The sequence below is a fragment of the Phoenix dactylifera genome, chromosome 1 (assembly GCF_009389715.1).
Source record: "Phoenix dactylifera cultivar Barhee BC4 chromosome 1, palm_55x_up_171113_PBpolish2nd_filt_p, whole genome shotgun sequence".
Taxonomy (NCBI): Eukaryota; Viridiplantae; Streptophyta; class Magnoliopsida; order Arecales; family Arecaceae; genus Phoenix; species Phoenix dactylifera.
Genome location: NC_052392.1, coordinates 33,047,093 through 33,061,687, shown reverse-complemented (window position 1 = coordinate 33,061,687; position 14,595 = coordinate 33,047,093). Strand labels below are relative to the sequence as shown.

General features: G+C 37.9%; 1 protein-coding gene across 1 annotated transcript; it reads right to left on the bottom strand.

Moving 5' to 3' along the window:
* Window positions 1-9,770: 9,770 nt before the first annotated feature.
* Window positions 9,771-14,215, bottom strand: LOC103721007 (receptor protein kinase TMK1-like). The gene is made up of 3 exons (XM_008811021.4): window positions 13,747-14,215; window positions 11,326-13,664; window positions 9,771-10,512 (listed from the first exon to the last, which is right to left on the bottom strand). The coding sequence occupies exons 2-3, from the start codon at window positions 13,652-13,654 to the stop codon at window positions 10,001-10,003; spliced, it is 2,841 nt and encodes a 946-aa protein (XP_008809243.2). The 5' UTR covers window positions 13,655-13,664; window positions 13,747-14,215; the 3' UTR covers window positions 9,771-10,000.
* Between the last annotated feature and the right edge of the window lie 380 nt (window positions 14,216-14,595).

Sequence of the window (14,595 nt, the reverse complement as noted above, 5' to 3'; positions counted from 1 at the left end):
TCAATTTGGTGGACCATGATTCTAAGAGACTTTACATACTGTTGCTCTTCTAGGAGTGAGGAAATGCTTAGGAATGCTATTGGACTACTCTCAGACTTCTAGTTTGCATTAAGCAAGTCAGCCCTAAATGCTGAAACCTCATCTATCTTATCCAATTACACCCCTTATGGTCCGTCTCGAAAAAAAGAAAAAAAAAACACCCCCTTTCTATTTTATTTTCCAAATCCTGATACTTTTTATATTCTTCAAGTTGTCAAGGTTGAATGAGTAGTTGATATTTTCTCTGCAGTTAGAACATAGACATCTTTCAAATCCAAGTTACAACATGCTTCATTTTTAAGAGATATAATCCTTTCTGTTTACAAAGAAAGAAAAATAATAAGTATATCCAAAGTAGGATGATGCTTTGCTTCCCCCAAAACCTTCCTGAAATGTTTGTAACTTGAGATTCTTTATAAATCATCGAGGACAAATTCACCATTTCGACTCCAAATTAACAACAAAACTCTGTGTATCTCCCTACAAACCGGGGTCTTACCTCTTTGTGAGAGATTCTTGATAACTTAGCAAGTATCATGAAAATGTAAGGAAAAAAATATTTTATAGCATGTTATATTAATTTTTGTTTTATTTTCTTATTTTTAAGATGGTGCACGCTACTTTTCACTCTCTATTCGATACCCACCTTATCTAACCTAGGCTAAAGACCTATCTCCCGACAAACTAAATCAATGCTCCTAGGCCTAAGTACAAAAGTGGATCAAAGCAAGAGCTAACATTTAAATTGAAATCCGCCCCTTGCCAAAGCAGCAAGAAATAAACCATCACAGCTAAAGTTCAGTGGTGCTAAGTAACATCTATATTGCTAAAGTTTCACACTAAATTTCAGAAAAGTGGAGACCATGGAATCCATGGCGTAATCTGACCAAACCCTGTTCAAGAGTTTGCTTTTAACTGGTAAAGAAGTGAAACATGAAACAAAGTCAGCACAAGTTTAATGACTTTATCTCAAATGGCTAAGGTTGGGATTTTAATCTTAGAGTTTATAGCCAGAGCAAAACTTCCAAGCTCTTGTCTCGTCTTCTGCAAAGTCTTTATAATGCCGGTGGATTTCTATCCACTATGAGCAATAGAATCAAAATAGTTGATAGTTGGAGAAAGTGTAGCATCTCTGTGAGAACCCAAGTATGTATTTACTCCCATATCAATTATTTGCAGAAAAGATCTCCAATACTTATACAGAATTAAGAAGAAAAAAAATTCCGACTAGCCTTTTTGGGTGTGGTTATGGGTTATTTAATAATATGAGGCTCAGTCTTACCGGACTAGCCCATTGGCTCGGCCCAGTGCCAAAACAATGGCCCAAAGGCCTGTTTAATCTGAAATAAGGCAGTGCCCTGGTAGATCACTGTGGTGGAGGAGGAAGAGTCCTCCTCCACCACAAACTCTATCGGAAGCTAGGATAAGCCAAACCTCTACTTTTATATAAGGCTCTTCCAACTTCCCTTCAAGCACCACCAACGATTGCTTGGGCATCATCGCTTCTTTTTCCTCTTTCTTCTTCTTATGTGTTGTTGATTTCTAGTCACTGTGCTAGCCGAAAATCAAGGCCGACGCCGCCGACCGAGCCAAGGTAATGCCTCCGACCCTCTTCCCCATTCCTTGTTCTTCTATCCATGACTTGGAGTAATGGTCAAGGACCGCGAAATCGGCCAAAAGTCGACCATATAAGGATCCCCTGTTTTGCCTCTCTTTTTTTCTTCGGCAATGCCCATCATCGGCATTCATTACCAAAGCCATCGGCCGCTTCCCTATGTTGGTCCATAGTCGGAGCTAGACCCCCAGCCGCAGCAGGCTGAGATCCGAGTACACCGAGGTAAGAAATCATCTCTGTTGGCCCTACTTTGGGATGATTTCAACTGGCGAGCCACTGCTGTCGGTTGCTCTCCACTGCTCTCATCGGCACCTGCTGTGCCCTTGCCGAACTATGACCACGATAGCCACCAGTCCACCCTCTTCCTTCATCCTCTATTTTTTTCCAAGAAAGAAGAAAGAAGAAAAAAGGAGGAGAGAGAATTATCCCTCTCTTTCTCTCTCTTATTTTCTCTCTCTTCTTTTTGTTTCTCTTTCTACTTTCTCACTCTAGAAGATCTTTGGAACCTAACATCGGATCATGTCGACCTGATCTACAAACCCAAGTTGACCCCTATTGAGGACCCTTATCTGCCCTGGTGCCCAGGCTGCCTACCAAACCGATCATCCCGTCCCCGCTGAATATTCTTGAAATCGTCATTGATGAACCATGTTGATTAACCTTGACTCCGATCAAGTTCATAATCTATGATTTATTAATCGAATCGCTCAGACCTGACCTACCCGGAATCGTCGAACGTTATCATCTGGCTAATCATCCCTGTTTCTTATTATTTGAGTAAAATCGTCAAACAGAAATTAATTTCACCTTTAATATTTTTAATGGGGTTAACTGAATTGCCTAGTAAAGTTTGACAATCTAAGATAAGAAAGGTAAGCAAATCATGCTATTTAGTATTTTTCATATATATATATATATATATATATATGTATGTTTGAAAAAAAAGATATAAGCTTTCTAAAGACTCTCAAATTGCTAAGACCACTCCTAGAAATGGGGGCCAATCGACACCTTGAAGGTAGCATCCAAAAAAAATGGCTTTCTGTCAACGAGTTAAAGTTGGTAACAAATATGAACTATGATATCTTGTCGATTATGAAGATGTCCTTGTCGTGGGTTATAGTGACCATGGCACGAATATATGTAAGAAATATTTTGATCTATGATAGGATTAAATAACATGAAGAATGATTTACAAATTTATTTGCATACAAATAGAACTATGTTTATAAAAGATGAATGATTTGCTCACGTATGATATGCTTTATTACTTATTTTAATATACTGTATTATAAAATGCTTACTTTAGAATATCTGTTATTTTTCTTAAATAATGCATTGGAATGGAAAAACTTATGCTTGATGCGATAGGATAGTGAAATATTTACTTACTGAGCTGTATTGCTCATATATCTCTATTTTTATTTTTCTCTCTCCATTCGAATAGGATCAGTAGAATGAAAGGTTGATCTAAGCTTGGAGTTCCAGCTAGCAAACTTAGTGATTTTGTAGAAAGATTTTAATATGTTAAATTGACTATGAATTTGTAGACAATAATTTTTTGAATATTGAGGATTATGAATTTGGTATTTATGTTTGGATTTAGATGCTCCGAACCAATATTAGTTACATATAAAGAATAATAAATTAGATTTCTATTTATTCTATGGATTTCATAGCTAAATGTAATGTTGGCTTTGTATTATCATGGGTTGTATCCCTCGGTAGCACGGCCATATTATGCTCCAAATTTAGGGCGTGACAATCTCTCTCTCGGTTTCTGTTCTTTTGTTTTTGACATTGTTTTTGGATTCTTTTCATTCGACCTTTATCGGCTTTCTATTTGGAATTAATTTTGTTCCTTTAAATAAAAGTTAGCTTAATCGGTTCATAATGTGTTAGATTGATGCTATAAGAATGGTATCCAAATCCATTTACGATCTTGAGCGTCCAGACACATTGCACTCTCGCTTGGGTCGGGGCTGCCACCCGGCCCAAGACGGAGCAAAGAAGAATGGAGAACCTCTTGCTAGTTTTTGCAATTCGACATCACAAAATATATCTAGAATAAAATCCAATATACCTCTTTACCGGGTAGGTTGTATTGAAAAGGTTTCTAAATTCTGAGTATAAAAGATTTACATGTGTCTGCAAAATCTTATCTCATGAACAAACAAGCCTATAAACGGTATAAAGCTGATACTCAGGCAATCTGAGTTGACACAAATAAATTTTTCTCAAGAAAATTTAACAATTTAGGATGTATCTTATAATATTTGACCCATAAAGTGCTTCTAACTTACTATTTTTTGATTCTAAAAAAAAAGAAGTATTTTAGAATACCTCATGCTCTGTCTACGCTCTCTCCCACCTTAACAACCACTCGTGGAAGTAAGGGAATGCTGGTCTTTAATTTATTAAACTTAACCATTCTATGGTGTAAGTTATATCATTTTCTTTTTGGATTTTCTCTAATGCCCTAAGAATATGTGATAATTATATAATATCTCAATTGGAATTTCTCCATTATATTAGTTTGATCTGCCTTTACCATTATATCAACCGAAGGTTACATAAAGAGAGAAAGACCAAAAACTGACATGCAGGTTCTTCAAAAGAATATGTAGCTTTTTTGGAGAAAGGAAGTATGTAGTCTTTTTGGATGCCCAAACCAGACAAGATATAATCCAACAGATTTCCTTTCTTTTCCTAATCCAGGTATAATTTGGACTTAGTCATATTACCAATCATATCCCCTTTGAAATTTATTGGCTTGCCCCTTATTGAACTCTTATTAGGATTGCTAATCAGGCTAATTTTGTTGTAGGATCATTGCTCATGCTAAAGTTATGTGCACAATAACTGACCCTTTCACTTAATTACCTAATTTGCCTCCTTTAAACCTTTTAATCTCAAGAACTAAATTATGTGAACCTGATTTAATACTTCACTGAAAAATATTAAATCCTCTTTACTTATTACATTTTTGTTTACGAAAAAAAAAACAGATAAATTTAGGAGCCTGCCGATAAACCACAAAATCAAAGAAAGGAAACATACAATCAATAAAGTTATATGCAACATTTTTTAATTTGATAGAAGGTTGGAACCATCCATACTTCCTCACCTTATTGGTATATAGCACTTGCCTGATGCTGGTTTTTATAATGCTATGCTCTTGATATGATGTTGTCCTCAAATTTCCCTAGCATTGCAGAACCATGGGATCTGGCACTCAATCACATTATTCGACTTGTTGTCTGAGCACTTAATCATACTATACCTTGTATATCTTTGATTTACTTAAATGGGAGTTGCAAGCCAAAGAAAGGAAGCATAATAAGAAAAATGAGAGGAATTGGCACAGGCTTTATTTTCCAACGTCCAAAGCTAAAGGTGTGTTCTTTTATAAAGGATATATAGCTTAAACCACTCTTCTTTGTCTCTACCATCATCATTAGAACTTCTCATTGATGCATCTCCATCTTCTAGTTCTACTTCATTATGGATCCTATTCTTATTCCATGTCTTTAAAAAAACAAAAACCTCAAAAGAAGGGTCCGACCCTTTTCCTCCCTTCTCTCTTTCTCAAGAAAGGCATGTGCATTGCAAGTCCTTAGCATTGGTCGCGGTGGAATCGTGTGCGCATCACCCAACTCGGCGCAAGCCTGCCCTCACTCATGTCTTCTCTTTCACAAAAGAGGAGGATAAAACTGAAAGATATTTTCTTCTTGCGGAGATTCGAAGTGTCACAGCCCAGGACCTCATCCAAAATGGCTAATCAGAAAGTATTATTTGGATTCTTTGATCCTGTATAAATACACAGGATCTATTCAGCGAATAACCGATGTGGGACTAAACACATGCCTGCACAGGTCCTTACATACTCTTCTCGTTCAAGCCCTGACATCATCGTTAGACTAAGGGTTCAAATTCATTCAAATCTAATCACAAATATCACGATTGGCCCGTGGTCAGCTTCAATGGATCCGTACTGCAGTGTCCCCTAGTCCACATAGGTTATGGAGCCGGGTCCGCTCTAATACCATTTGTCACAACCCATAAACACATGTCCGTATGGATCCTTATACAAAGTATGGAAATAGAAATGCATGAGTATAGGATACATGTTATCGGAAAAAAAAAAAAAAACTTTTCAAAGAGAGAGATATCTGCACTGCAAAATTTTATACCATCATAGATAGCCACTATATTATCCATTTCGAAGACGAACAGCTTTTTTCATTTCTAAAATACACTACAGATATCGTGCGACGCACAACATATTATGATGATAAAAAAAAATTATTGTGGCTATTTATAGTGGTTCAGAATTATACATTGCAACAGCTGCACCGTAGAGGATCCTCGGTCAAACATGAAATCATGTTAACAGTTGTGTTAGAAAAAAGTGTGGAAGTTGGTGAGAGCTTTGGTCATAGATAGCCACTATGTTATCTATTTCAGAGACGGACAACTTTTATTCATTTATGGAATACACAATAGATATCGTGCGATGCACAGCATATCATGATGATAAAAAAAATATTGTAGCTATTTATAGTGGTTGAGAATTATACTTGCAACAGCTGCACCGCAGAGGATCCTCGGTCAAGCATGGAGTCGGGTTAACAGCTGTGCTCGAAAAAAGTGTGGAAGTTGGTGAGAACGAAACGAGGAGAAAGAGACTTTCGTCGTGCATGATACGCGCCGCGAAAACTGCTTCTAGATGTCATGGTCGTGGACGCTTGGTGGTCTCCGCAATCACCGCACCACGCGGCTAGCTTTAGGTAAGCCTGTACTTCAAATAATTTCCCTCTTATCTCTATTTCTAAATTAAAGTTGACCTTTACTTGCTTTTGTTGTTTCTTTTTTTTTTAATATTTTATCTAAAAACTATTATATAAAAAAAATTAAAAGATAAAAAAGAGCTTGCGTGAATTAAGTTATGTGATATATATTATCCTAAGAATGTGTTTTGTCTCTTACGTGCAGATTTGCAACGATCTTATTCTCAAGATACAACAATCCGGCTCAGCCCGATTCTCTTCTAACGAGCACCATCGCTGGAGAGGCTTGAGCCGATTGACTCCTTCAGATGCCCAAATGAAAAGAAAAAGTTTGAAAGAAAGGGGAAAAAAAAGGATAGAATCTGTCCGATGCTTCAAAAACATCGTATCCTATAGAAACTGGAACCTACGGTCTACGGAAACTAGGACCTTCTTAAAAAAAAAGCGTACGGAGAAAAGGATAAGAGTTTTAAAATTTTTAAACGTCTAAAATTTAGAAAATAAAGTTGGTATATTTATTTTTTAAAATTATTTTTTTAAGTTAAAACTCCAACAATTTTTTTTGGTTGTTTTCTTACGTTGATGTGATATACTAATAGTTGATATATTTTGGAAGTAATATTATGGCTTATATCATTGTGCATAAAGAATATTCTCTTGCCATGACTGGTGCAACTTCAAAGACTACTGAAACATCAGGAGCAGTGATTGTGAAATTGCTAATAAACTTTTCATGTGCAAATGATGTGCATCATGAAGCATTTTTCTTATATATTAGTTATGGGTTCATTCATGCATGATGTGGATCAACACTTGGGCATTTTAGTAAGTTCGAAATTAGATTCTTTGCGCAAAAATAAAAATAAAAAGAAATTATTGTATTTTTGAAAGAAAAACTTGTAGTGGTCCTTAAGTTGAAAAAAGAAAATTCTCTATTTTTTTCCTATGATCAACTCATTACAAGTCCACGCGGAGATGCTGGCATCCGCCATTATGTGAGATTTACTATACTACATTGCAGCTTGAAGGCAAGGTCTAAACAAATTAAACCGTGGATCTAATAATTTTTCTTGCATGCTTCGAGAAAATTGCAAGCTTGAATCATGTACTCACACATAGCTAATAAAAGATTAAGTCGACAAGAGGATGTCTGTTGAATCACATGAGGCATGTGGTGCATGCATGATGGCAAAAGTAGAAGGGATGATAATTTCTTTTGGTAGTCCAGGGACAATATGAGTAACACCGCATAAAATGTTATGTAATACATAGTTAAAGAAGCTCACTTGATACCAACATGTTGATGTATGACTTTCTAATCAAATTGCTAATTGCCTTCTATTGGTGTTGATTATTTTAATCATATGCCTTTTTCAATGCCTTGTAGTTTAAACCACAAATGCAATGAGTCTGGCATGATCCCATAAAAAAAGACAAAAAAAAAAAATGAATCAATGAAATCCTAGAAGCAATGAATATGATCTAGAACATCTAAGAAAGTTTAGAAAATGATCGATCAAATCTAAGCTAATTCAACCCGGAACCGGGGAAGAAAAAAAGACACAAGATTCAGCCAATCCAAAATATTTACAGTTATCAAAATATTTTATCTTCCACTTCAAAGAGGAGAGATGAACATCAACCTTCAACCTCCAATTAAGAGTCCAATAAAAGGTACAAGACTAACATAAATTTTATATCAAACCCAGTTAATAACATGTCAATTATTTTGCAAATTTTAGCTTGCATGATATTGGATAAATATATTGGATGAGCCATTAACTTAAAGAATTCATTGGATCCTCATCATCTCTTCGCTCACAAAAGTTATTACTCCATTCATCAGATTGGGAGCTATTTCAAAATCAATGAAGAATATATTGGCATGCATCCATCTAAAAGATGATTTAAGAGTTTCAACATTATATAAAGACGCCATGATTATATCTAGGTATCTACTACTTCCATAACAACTCCATGGAACTGTCCCTTTGAACAAATAACCATTTCATGCATCATCTCATATTCTTCTTTTCCAAACAACAATGCCATGACCAGAATGGTAGGTCAAGAAAAAGCACAAGGAGATTGTCATTTTTTGCGACACTGATCATTTTCTTCACACACCTACACAGGAAGAGTCCTCTCCATGACACCATTCTGTAGCTCAAACACATGGTAATGTGCCAGAAGAGGCCCATCCTTTATAATAGAAAACTCTCTCTCTCTCTCTGTCTAACAGCACAAGCAGGAGATGTCATCCAAAGGCATTTGATTCATTCTATCTCAATAATTCTTTCAGTGACTTTCAGCAAAAAAAAAAAATAATTCTTTCAGTGACAGGCAGATGTTTAGACGAGCCAATCCAACTGAAGACCGAGACTTCGTCTAACAGAACAACAGAGACAAACCCCCTTTCCCTTTCCACCGGTGTCCATTTGTCGACCCACCCACAAGCCAAAAGGATGTCCAGTGGTTGATTTGACTCTTATGACAAGATTAATATCTGAGCTTCTAAGTATATTTCAACTTAGCTTTCAATTGCAAAACCTCATTGCTTTGTCCTAATTCATAGTTGTTAACAACTTGCTTCAAGAATGCAATCAGTCTTTGTGGAAAAGAGGAATCCAACCATTAATAGATGTCTTTTTGTAACCCTGGCAACAATACTTGTTCCTCGAGCACTGTTCATAAGAAGAGAACAGCTGGTTCTGCTGTCTTTTGTCAAACTTTGATCTTGACCTTTGGAAGAGAGAACATTGGGAGAAGACAGGTAGGTAGCTTTGCTTGACACCACTGTAGGATTCTTGCATTGAATAATGGTGGAAAGGGAACAAAAAATATTTCGGAGCTGTGCCTCCAGTTTAATTGGCATGCAAGATTGGCCAGCATAACAATCGAGATTTACACACACCAATGATGAAAACATCCAATAGAAAGCAGCAAGAGATAAAAAGAATAAGTTGACAACAAGATAAAAATAGGATGGGACCCAAGGATATAGAGATAAGAGATGGTTTGGCTATTTATTTTCTTGAAGATGAAACAAACTACTGTTTCAAGTTTCAACAGCCCGGATCAAGAGGTTCGATGTAACATATTTCATTTTCAGAAAAAAGACTTGGATTGCAAAATGTCATAAAAATGAGCAGAAAACTGCATAAAGATTAATTTTTCTTCATATTTTTGGCTACCAATTTGAACGAATTTTCATGAAACGGCGATCCTATCACATTAAATTTGCACATATCACAGCTATTGAAAGCAAACCAAGGCAGCAAAAGTTCATGATCTCTCTTACTATTTACACCATTTCCAGAGAAACAGGCCGAACAGAGAGGACTGAACACATATATTTTGATATAGGATAGCATTAGCAAGAGACATCTAGCTTCATTCACCATTAACAATTACAGAACCAAATAGAAAAAACACAAACTTTGACGCAAACATTAAGTCTCTCAAAATATCTCTAATTATATGGATTAAAAAATAAGATAAGAAGGATTTGCTAACACGAAAATTACAACAAGCAAAGGACACGTACTAAGCTTATTCACCGGCCATCTGCAGAAGTGAAGGACTCCGCAAATCCAGCAGGCCTGGCTGGAATGCTTCCCTTACTGTCATCAAGGCTTACTGAACTGACATTTGTGGTGCCATCAGCCGCTTGCCATCCTTTTACCATTTGAAGGAGGGGTTGGCGCAAGTCAATGCCCAAACTTTCTTCTTGATCATCATTCATAGGCTTCCATTTCTCAACCAGTGGAGCAAGCACATTTACTGCATAGCCCATGTCAGGCCGTTGGTGAGGTTCTCGTGCAGCACAATGGCCTGCAAGCTCTGCAATGACCGATATACTTTCAAAGGCCTCATCCGTGACATCAAGCGATGAGTCAATGACAGCCTTGAGCTTCTCCTTACTGGTTTTCATGTAATAAAACCAAGAAGCTAGATAACGGCTTTCCTCAGGCCGGTCCTCATCAAGTGCCGCCAAACCAGTCACTAGCTCCATTAGCACTACTCCAAAACTGAAGACATCAGCCTTTGTTGTGATTTTTCCAGTCACTGTTATAATCAAGACAGCAATATTTGAATCAATATGGTTGCTTTCATAAAATAATTTGCTAAAATAAGATGAACAAAAAATTGGTTTCAGCATTAAGCTAGAATAGTAACTTGTTCACTGTTTGTTATGTGAAGGAGTCTTCAGAAAAGATCGATGATAGACATATCTTAAGAAGTAGTTTCAGATTTCACAGAAACAATTATATACGATATAAACTACCTAGCAAAGATTAAAAACTGAATCTGTGGACAAATATATTAGCATTAGAGCATGCATAATATCATTGTCAAACTTTAGTTCCAATACAATCCAAAAAAAAATCATGAAGGGCATACTTACATAAATTAATGGAGTTTAATCTCCATATATCAGGGTTGAGATTTTTTTTTTTCAAAAATTCAATTATGTCCAGATAGTCATCAGATTATTTCTATAAAAATAACAAGCATGTCAGAAGCTCTTAACAACAAATTAAGGGCCCGTAAGATAACCCCATCAATCCGTATAGTCTGAAAATCTTTTACATGAATGAGCACAGAACGAAATGGAAAACAAAGATATACAGGGGAAAGATATGCAACATTTAAGAAGTGCAAATTGCATACAGATGTGCTCCATATAATAAAAAAAATTAAATTGAGTAAGCTAGAACCCCACAACCACCTGCAAAAGACAATCTTTAAACATTTTATCCACAAGTCCAAATTTAGTCCCAAACATCCAAAGTTGAATCTCCTTTTTCTTTTGAATTATGATTAGCAGATCATATGTCTATTCATATTTAGTTGGAAAAAAAAATTGAGAACCCTTACCAGCATATTCAGGAGCCAGATATCCAAACGTTCCTGCAAGCCTAGTCGCTACAGAATTTTTTCCATCGGGTGCGAGCTTAACAAGCCCAAAATCTGCAACTTTTGCCCTGTAGTCATCACTAAGAAGTATATTTGATGGCTTAAGGTCTCTGTGGATGAAGGACTGATGAGCCAAGCTATGAAGATACTCCATCCCACGTGCAACATCCAGTGCAATATTAAGCCTCTTTTTCCAAGACAATGGCTCCAAATTGAGCTGCTTCCACTGAAAAAGATGCCTGCTCAAAGCTCCTTGTGGCATGTACTCATAAACTAGAAGCCTCTCATTGCCTTCCACAGAATAACCCAATATGGATACTAAATTACGGTGTCGGACCTTTGTAAGAACCGCAATTTCTGCCTGGAATTCATCTAAAGCCTTATTACTCAAAACAGCAGCCTCCATTCTCTTAACTGCTATCATCGTTCCATCATGCAGTTCTCCTCTATAAACTACCCCAAATCCACCCTTTCCAAGGACATTTTCTGGGGCAAAATTTCGTGTTGCATTACGAAGAACTTGCACTGATATTACCAAGTTCCCTCCATCGATCACATGAAGGTTGCTTGCACCACCATCCATTCCAGTCTGAAGATCACTACCAGCTGTGCTGTTGCTGGCATTATTTACAACCACAATTTTGACCATGTTGTCCTCATCAGATGGGTCTTTAGGGTGGATAACAATTGAACTTGGTGCTGTAAAAGCGCTCTCTTTCCTCTTCTGGCGCCAGAACAAGAGTAGAGAGACTAGTCCTATGATCGAAACACCAACTCCAACTGGAACAGCAATTATCAGAACATTCACCTTATTAGAATTTTTTGAGCTAGTATTTGATCCAGATCTCCCACCACTAGGAGAGGAAGATGAACTTCCGGGAGGTGATGGGGAGCCGTTGCCAGATGGAGATCCTGAAGAATTAGAAGTTGTGAATAATGGATTTCCATGAACAAGTACTGTCACATCATTACTGAACTTGGGAGCAGGAGGAGAGAGATTGTTTGAAGAAAGATTCAACATTTTTAGGGATTTCAAGCTTGTTAAATTTTGAGGAATCGTGCCAGTAAGATTGTTTCCATCAAGTTTGATGTCGGTGAGAGAATCTAATTGACCAAGGGAAGGGCTGATGGTGCCATCCAATTGATAGTTAGGCAGATTTATGACCGACACCTTATTAGCAGAGCAGGATATCCCTAACCAGCCAGAGCAAGGATCATTACCAGACCATAATTTAGCGAGCTTCAGCGGGTAATTCACACCTTGGAGGAAGTCCAGAAGTGCGGTGACTTCGGGCGAGCAGGGAAGCCCGGGAGTGGACTGGCAAAAGGAATTCTGAGAGTAAGTGAAGTTGTATTTCACTTTTGGAATAGGGCCCATGAAAGCATTGTTATCCAATTTCAGCGACTGGAGCTCCGGCAGAGCGGTCAAATTCTCCGGAATGATGCCGACGAGCTGGTTTCCATTGAGCGACAGCTGCGTCAAAGAAGTGCAGGCCCCAATCCCGCTCGGGATCGGACCAGTAAAGCCATTTCCATGAAGCCAGACCTGGGTAAGGGCCGTCATGGAGGCGATGACATCGATGGAGCCATTGAACCCCAGCCCATCCTGGTTGTTCAGCCACAGAATTTGCAGGCTCGACCCGGAGAAAGTCGCCGGGATCTCGCCCGAGAGATTGTTGTAGGACAGCTCCAAAACTCTCAGGGAAGACATCCTCCCCAAGAAGTCCGGCAGCGGGCCGACAAGATTACAAGTACTCAATGTGAGATTCATCAGCTGAGCTGAATTCTCCAACTCCTGAGGCAGCGTCCACCCGGTGCTCTGATTCAAGGGGTTCTCATCCAAAGACATGACCTGCAATTCGGTGAGGCCGACGAAGAAATCGGAGGGAATGGTGTCGAACTGATTGCCGCTGAGATAGGCATACTGCAAGTTGGACAGCCCGCTGAAAGTTGGCAACTTTCCACTGAATTTGTTTCTCTGAAGGCCAACATTGCTGAGCATCTGGAGTTTATTCAAATCCTGGGGGAGAGAACCACTCAGTCCAAGATTCGCGACCTGGATCTGGGCTACCCGGGAGCCCGCACAGAAGACATGTTTCCACTTCTCGCCGCAGGGGTCGGTGCTGCCGGCCGGCCATTGCAGGAGCTCCGGATTGTCCAATCCCTTCCGGAATTCGTCGAGGATGGCCATGTCATTCTGGTCGGTGTCGCCCAAAACCGCCGAAATGAAGCACAAAATTGCACAGAGAAGAAGAAGAAGAAGAAGAAGACGACTGGTCCAAGCCCTCATGGCAGCCACTCTACCATTCAAAGCAAAAATAAACATCGAGACCAGCTAAAATCCAATAGCAAGAAGAAATTGAGCAAGAGCAAGATGCTTACAATGGTTACAACCCTTTTGCTTCTTTTTCTTTTTCATGCCATCAATCGAAGACTCTCTGATTGCTGAACAGATATCCTTTTAAGTTAACATAATCTGCAAGGGTTTCTAAAGAGATGGGAAGGAGGAACGGAATAGATACTCGCAGGCCTCGAACACCAAAAGCTCCATCTAGGTTGGGATTTTTCCTCCCAATCCCATTCCTTTTGCTTTCAGGCCATCAAAAGAGAGGGCAGAGGGAATATATGATTCAGATCTCTTACTAAAGACCTAAGACCTAAAGGAACCCACTTTTTGTAGCAAAGGAGAAGCTTCCCTTGCTCTCCAGTACCACCGAGGCTTTCCTGCCCCCATTAACGCCTCAAATTCCTCCGTTAGTGTTGTACATCAATGAGACACCAAAGCACGAAACTGTGGAATTTCCCCAAGAAAAAGAATACCTAAAAGGGCGGTGGAGGGTAGAAGGCGTGTGCTATGACTTTGAATTTTATCCTAAATTATATATATATTCTTGATGGTGTTTCGACATTAATAAATTATGTCTTAATACCCGACTGTGGATATATAAAAATAATTTTTTTTTTTCATAGACACCCTTCTCAATATTAAATTTTATATAAATACCCTCTCAAGTTTATATTTGCATATATATCCTTATAAAACATTTGTTTTTGCTATCCTACCCTTCTTTTATTTTTATTTTACATACATACCCATGTTAAAAAATTAATGATTTTAAATTAAAATAACTAAAATATAAAAAAATAATTTCAAAATTTTATTTTTTTAATTAAAATAAATATATTTTTTATTAACGATGTTAGAAAAATCTTTATATTAGAAGTATCTGT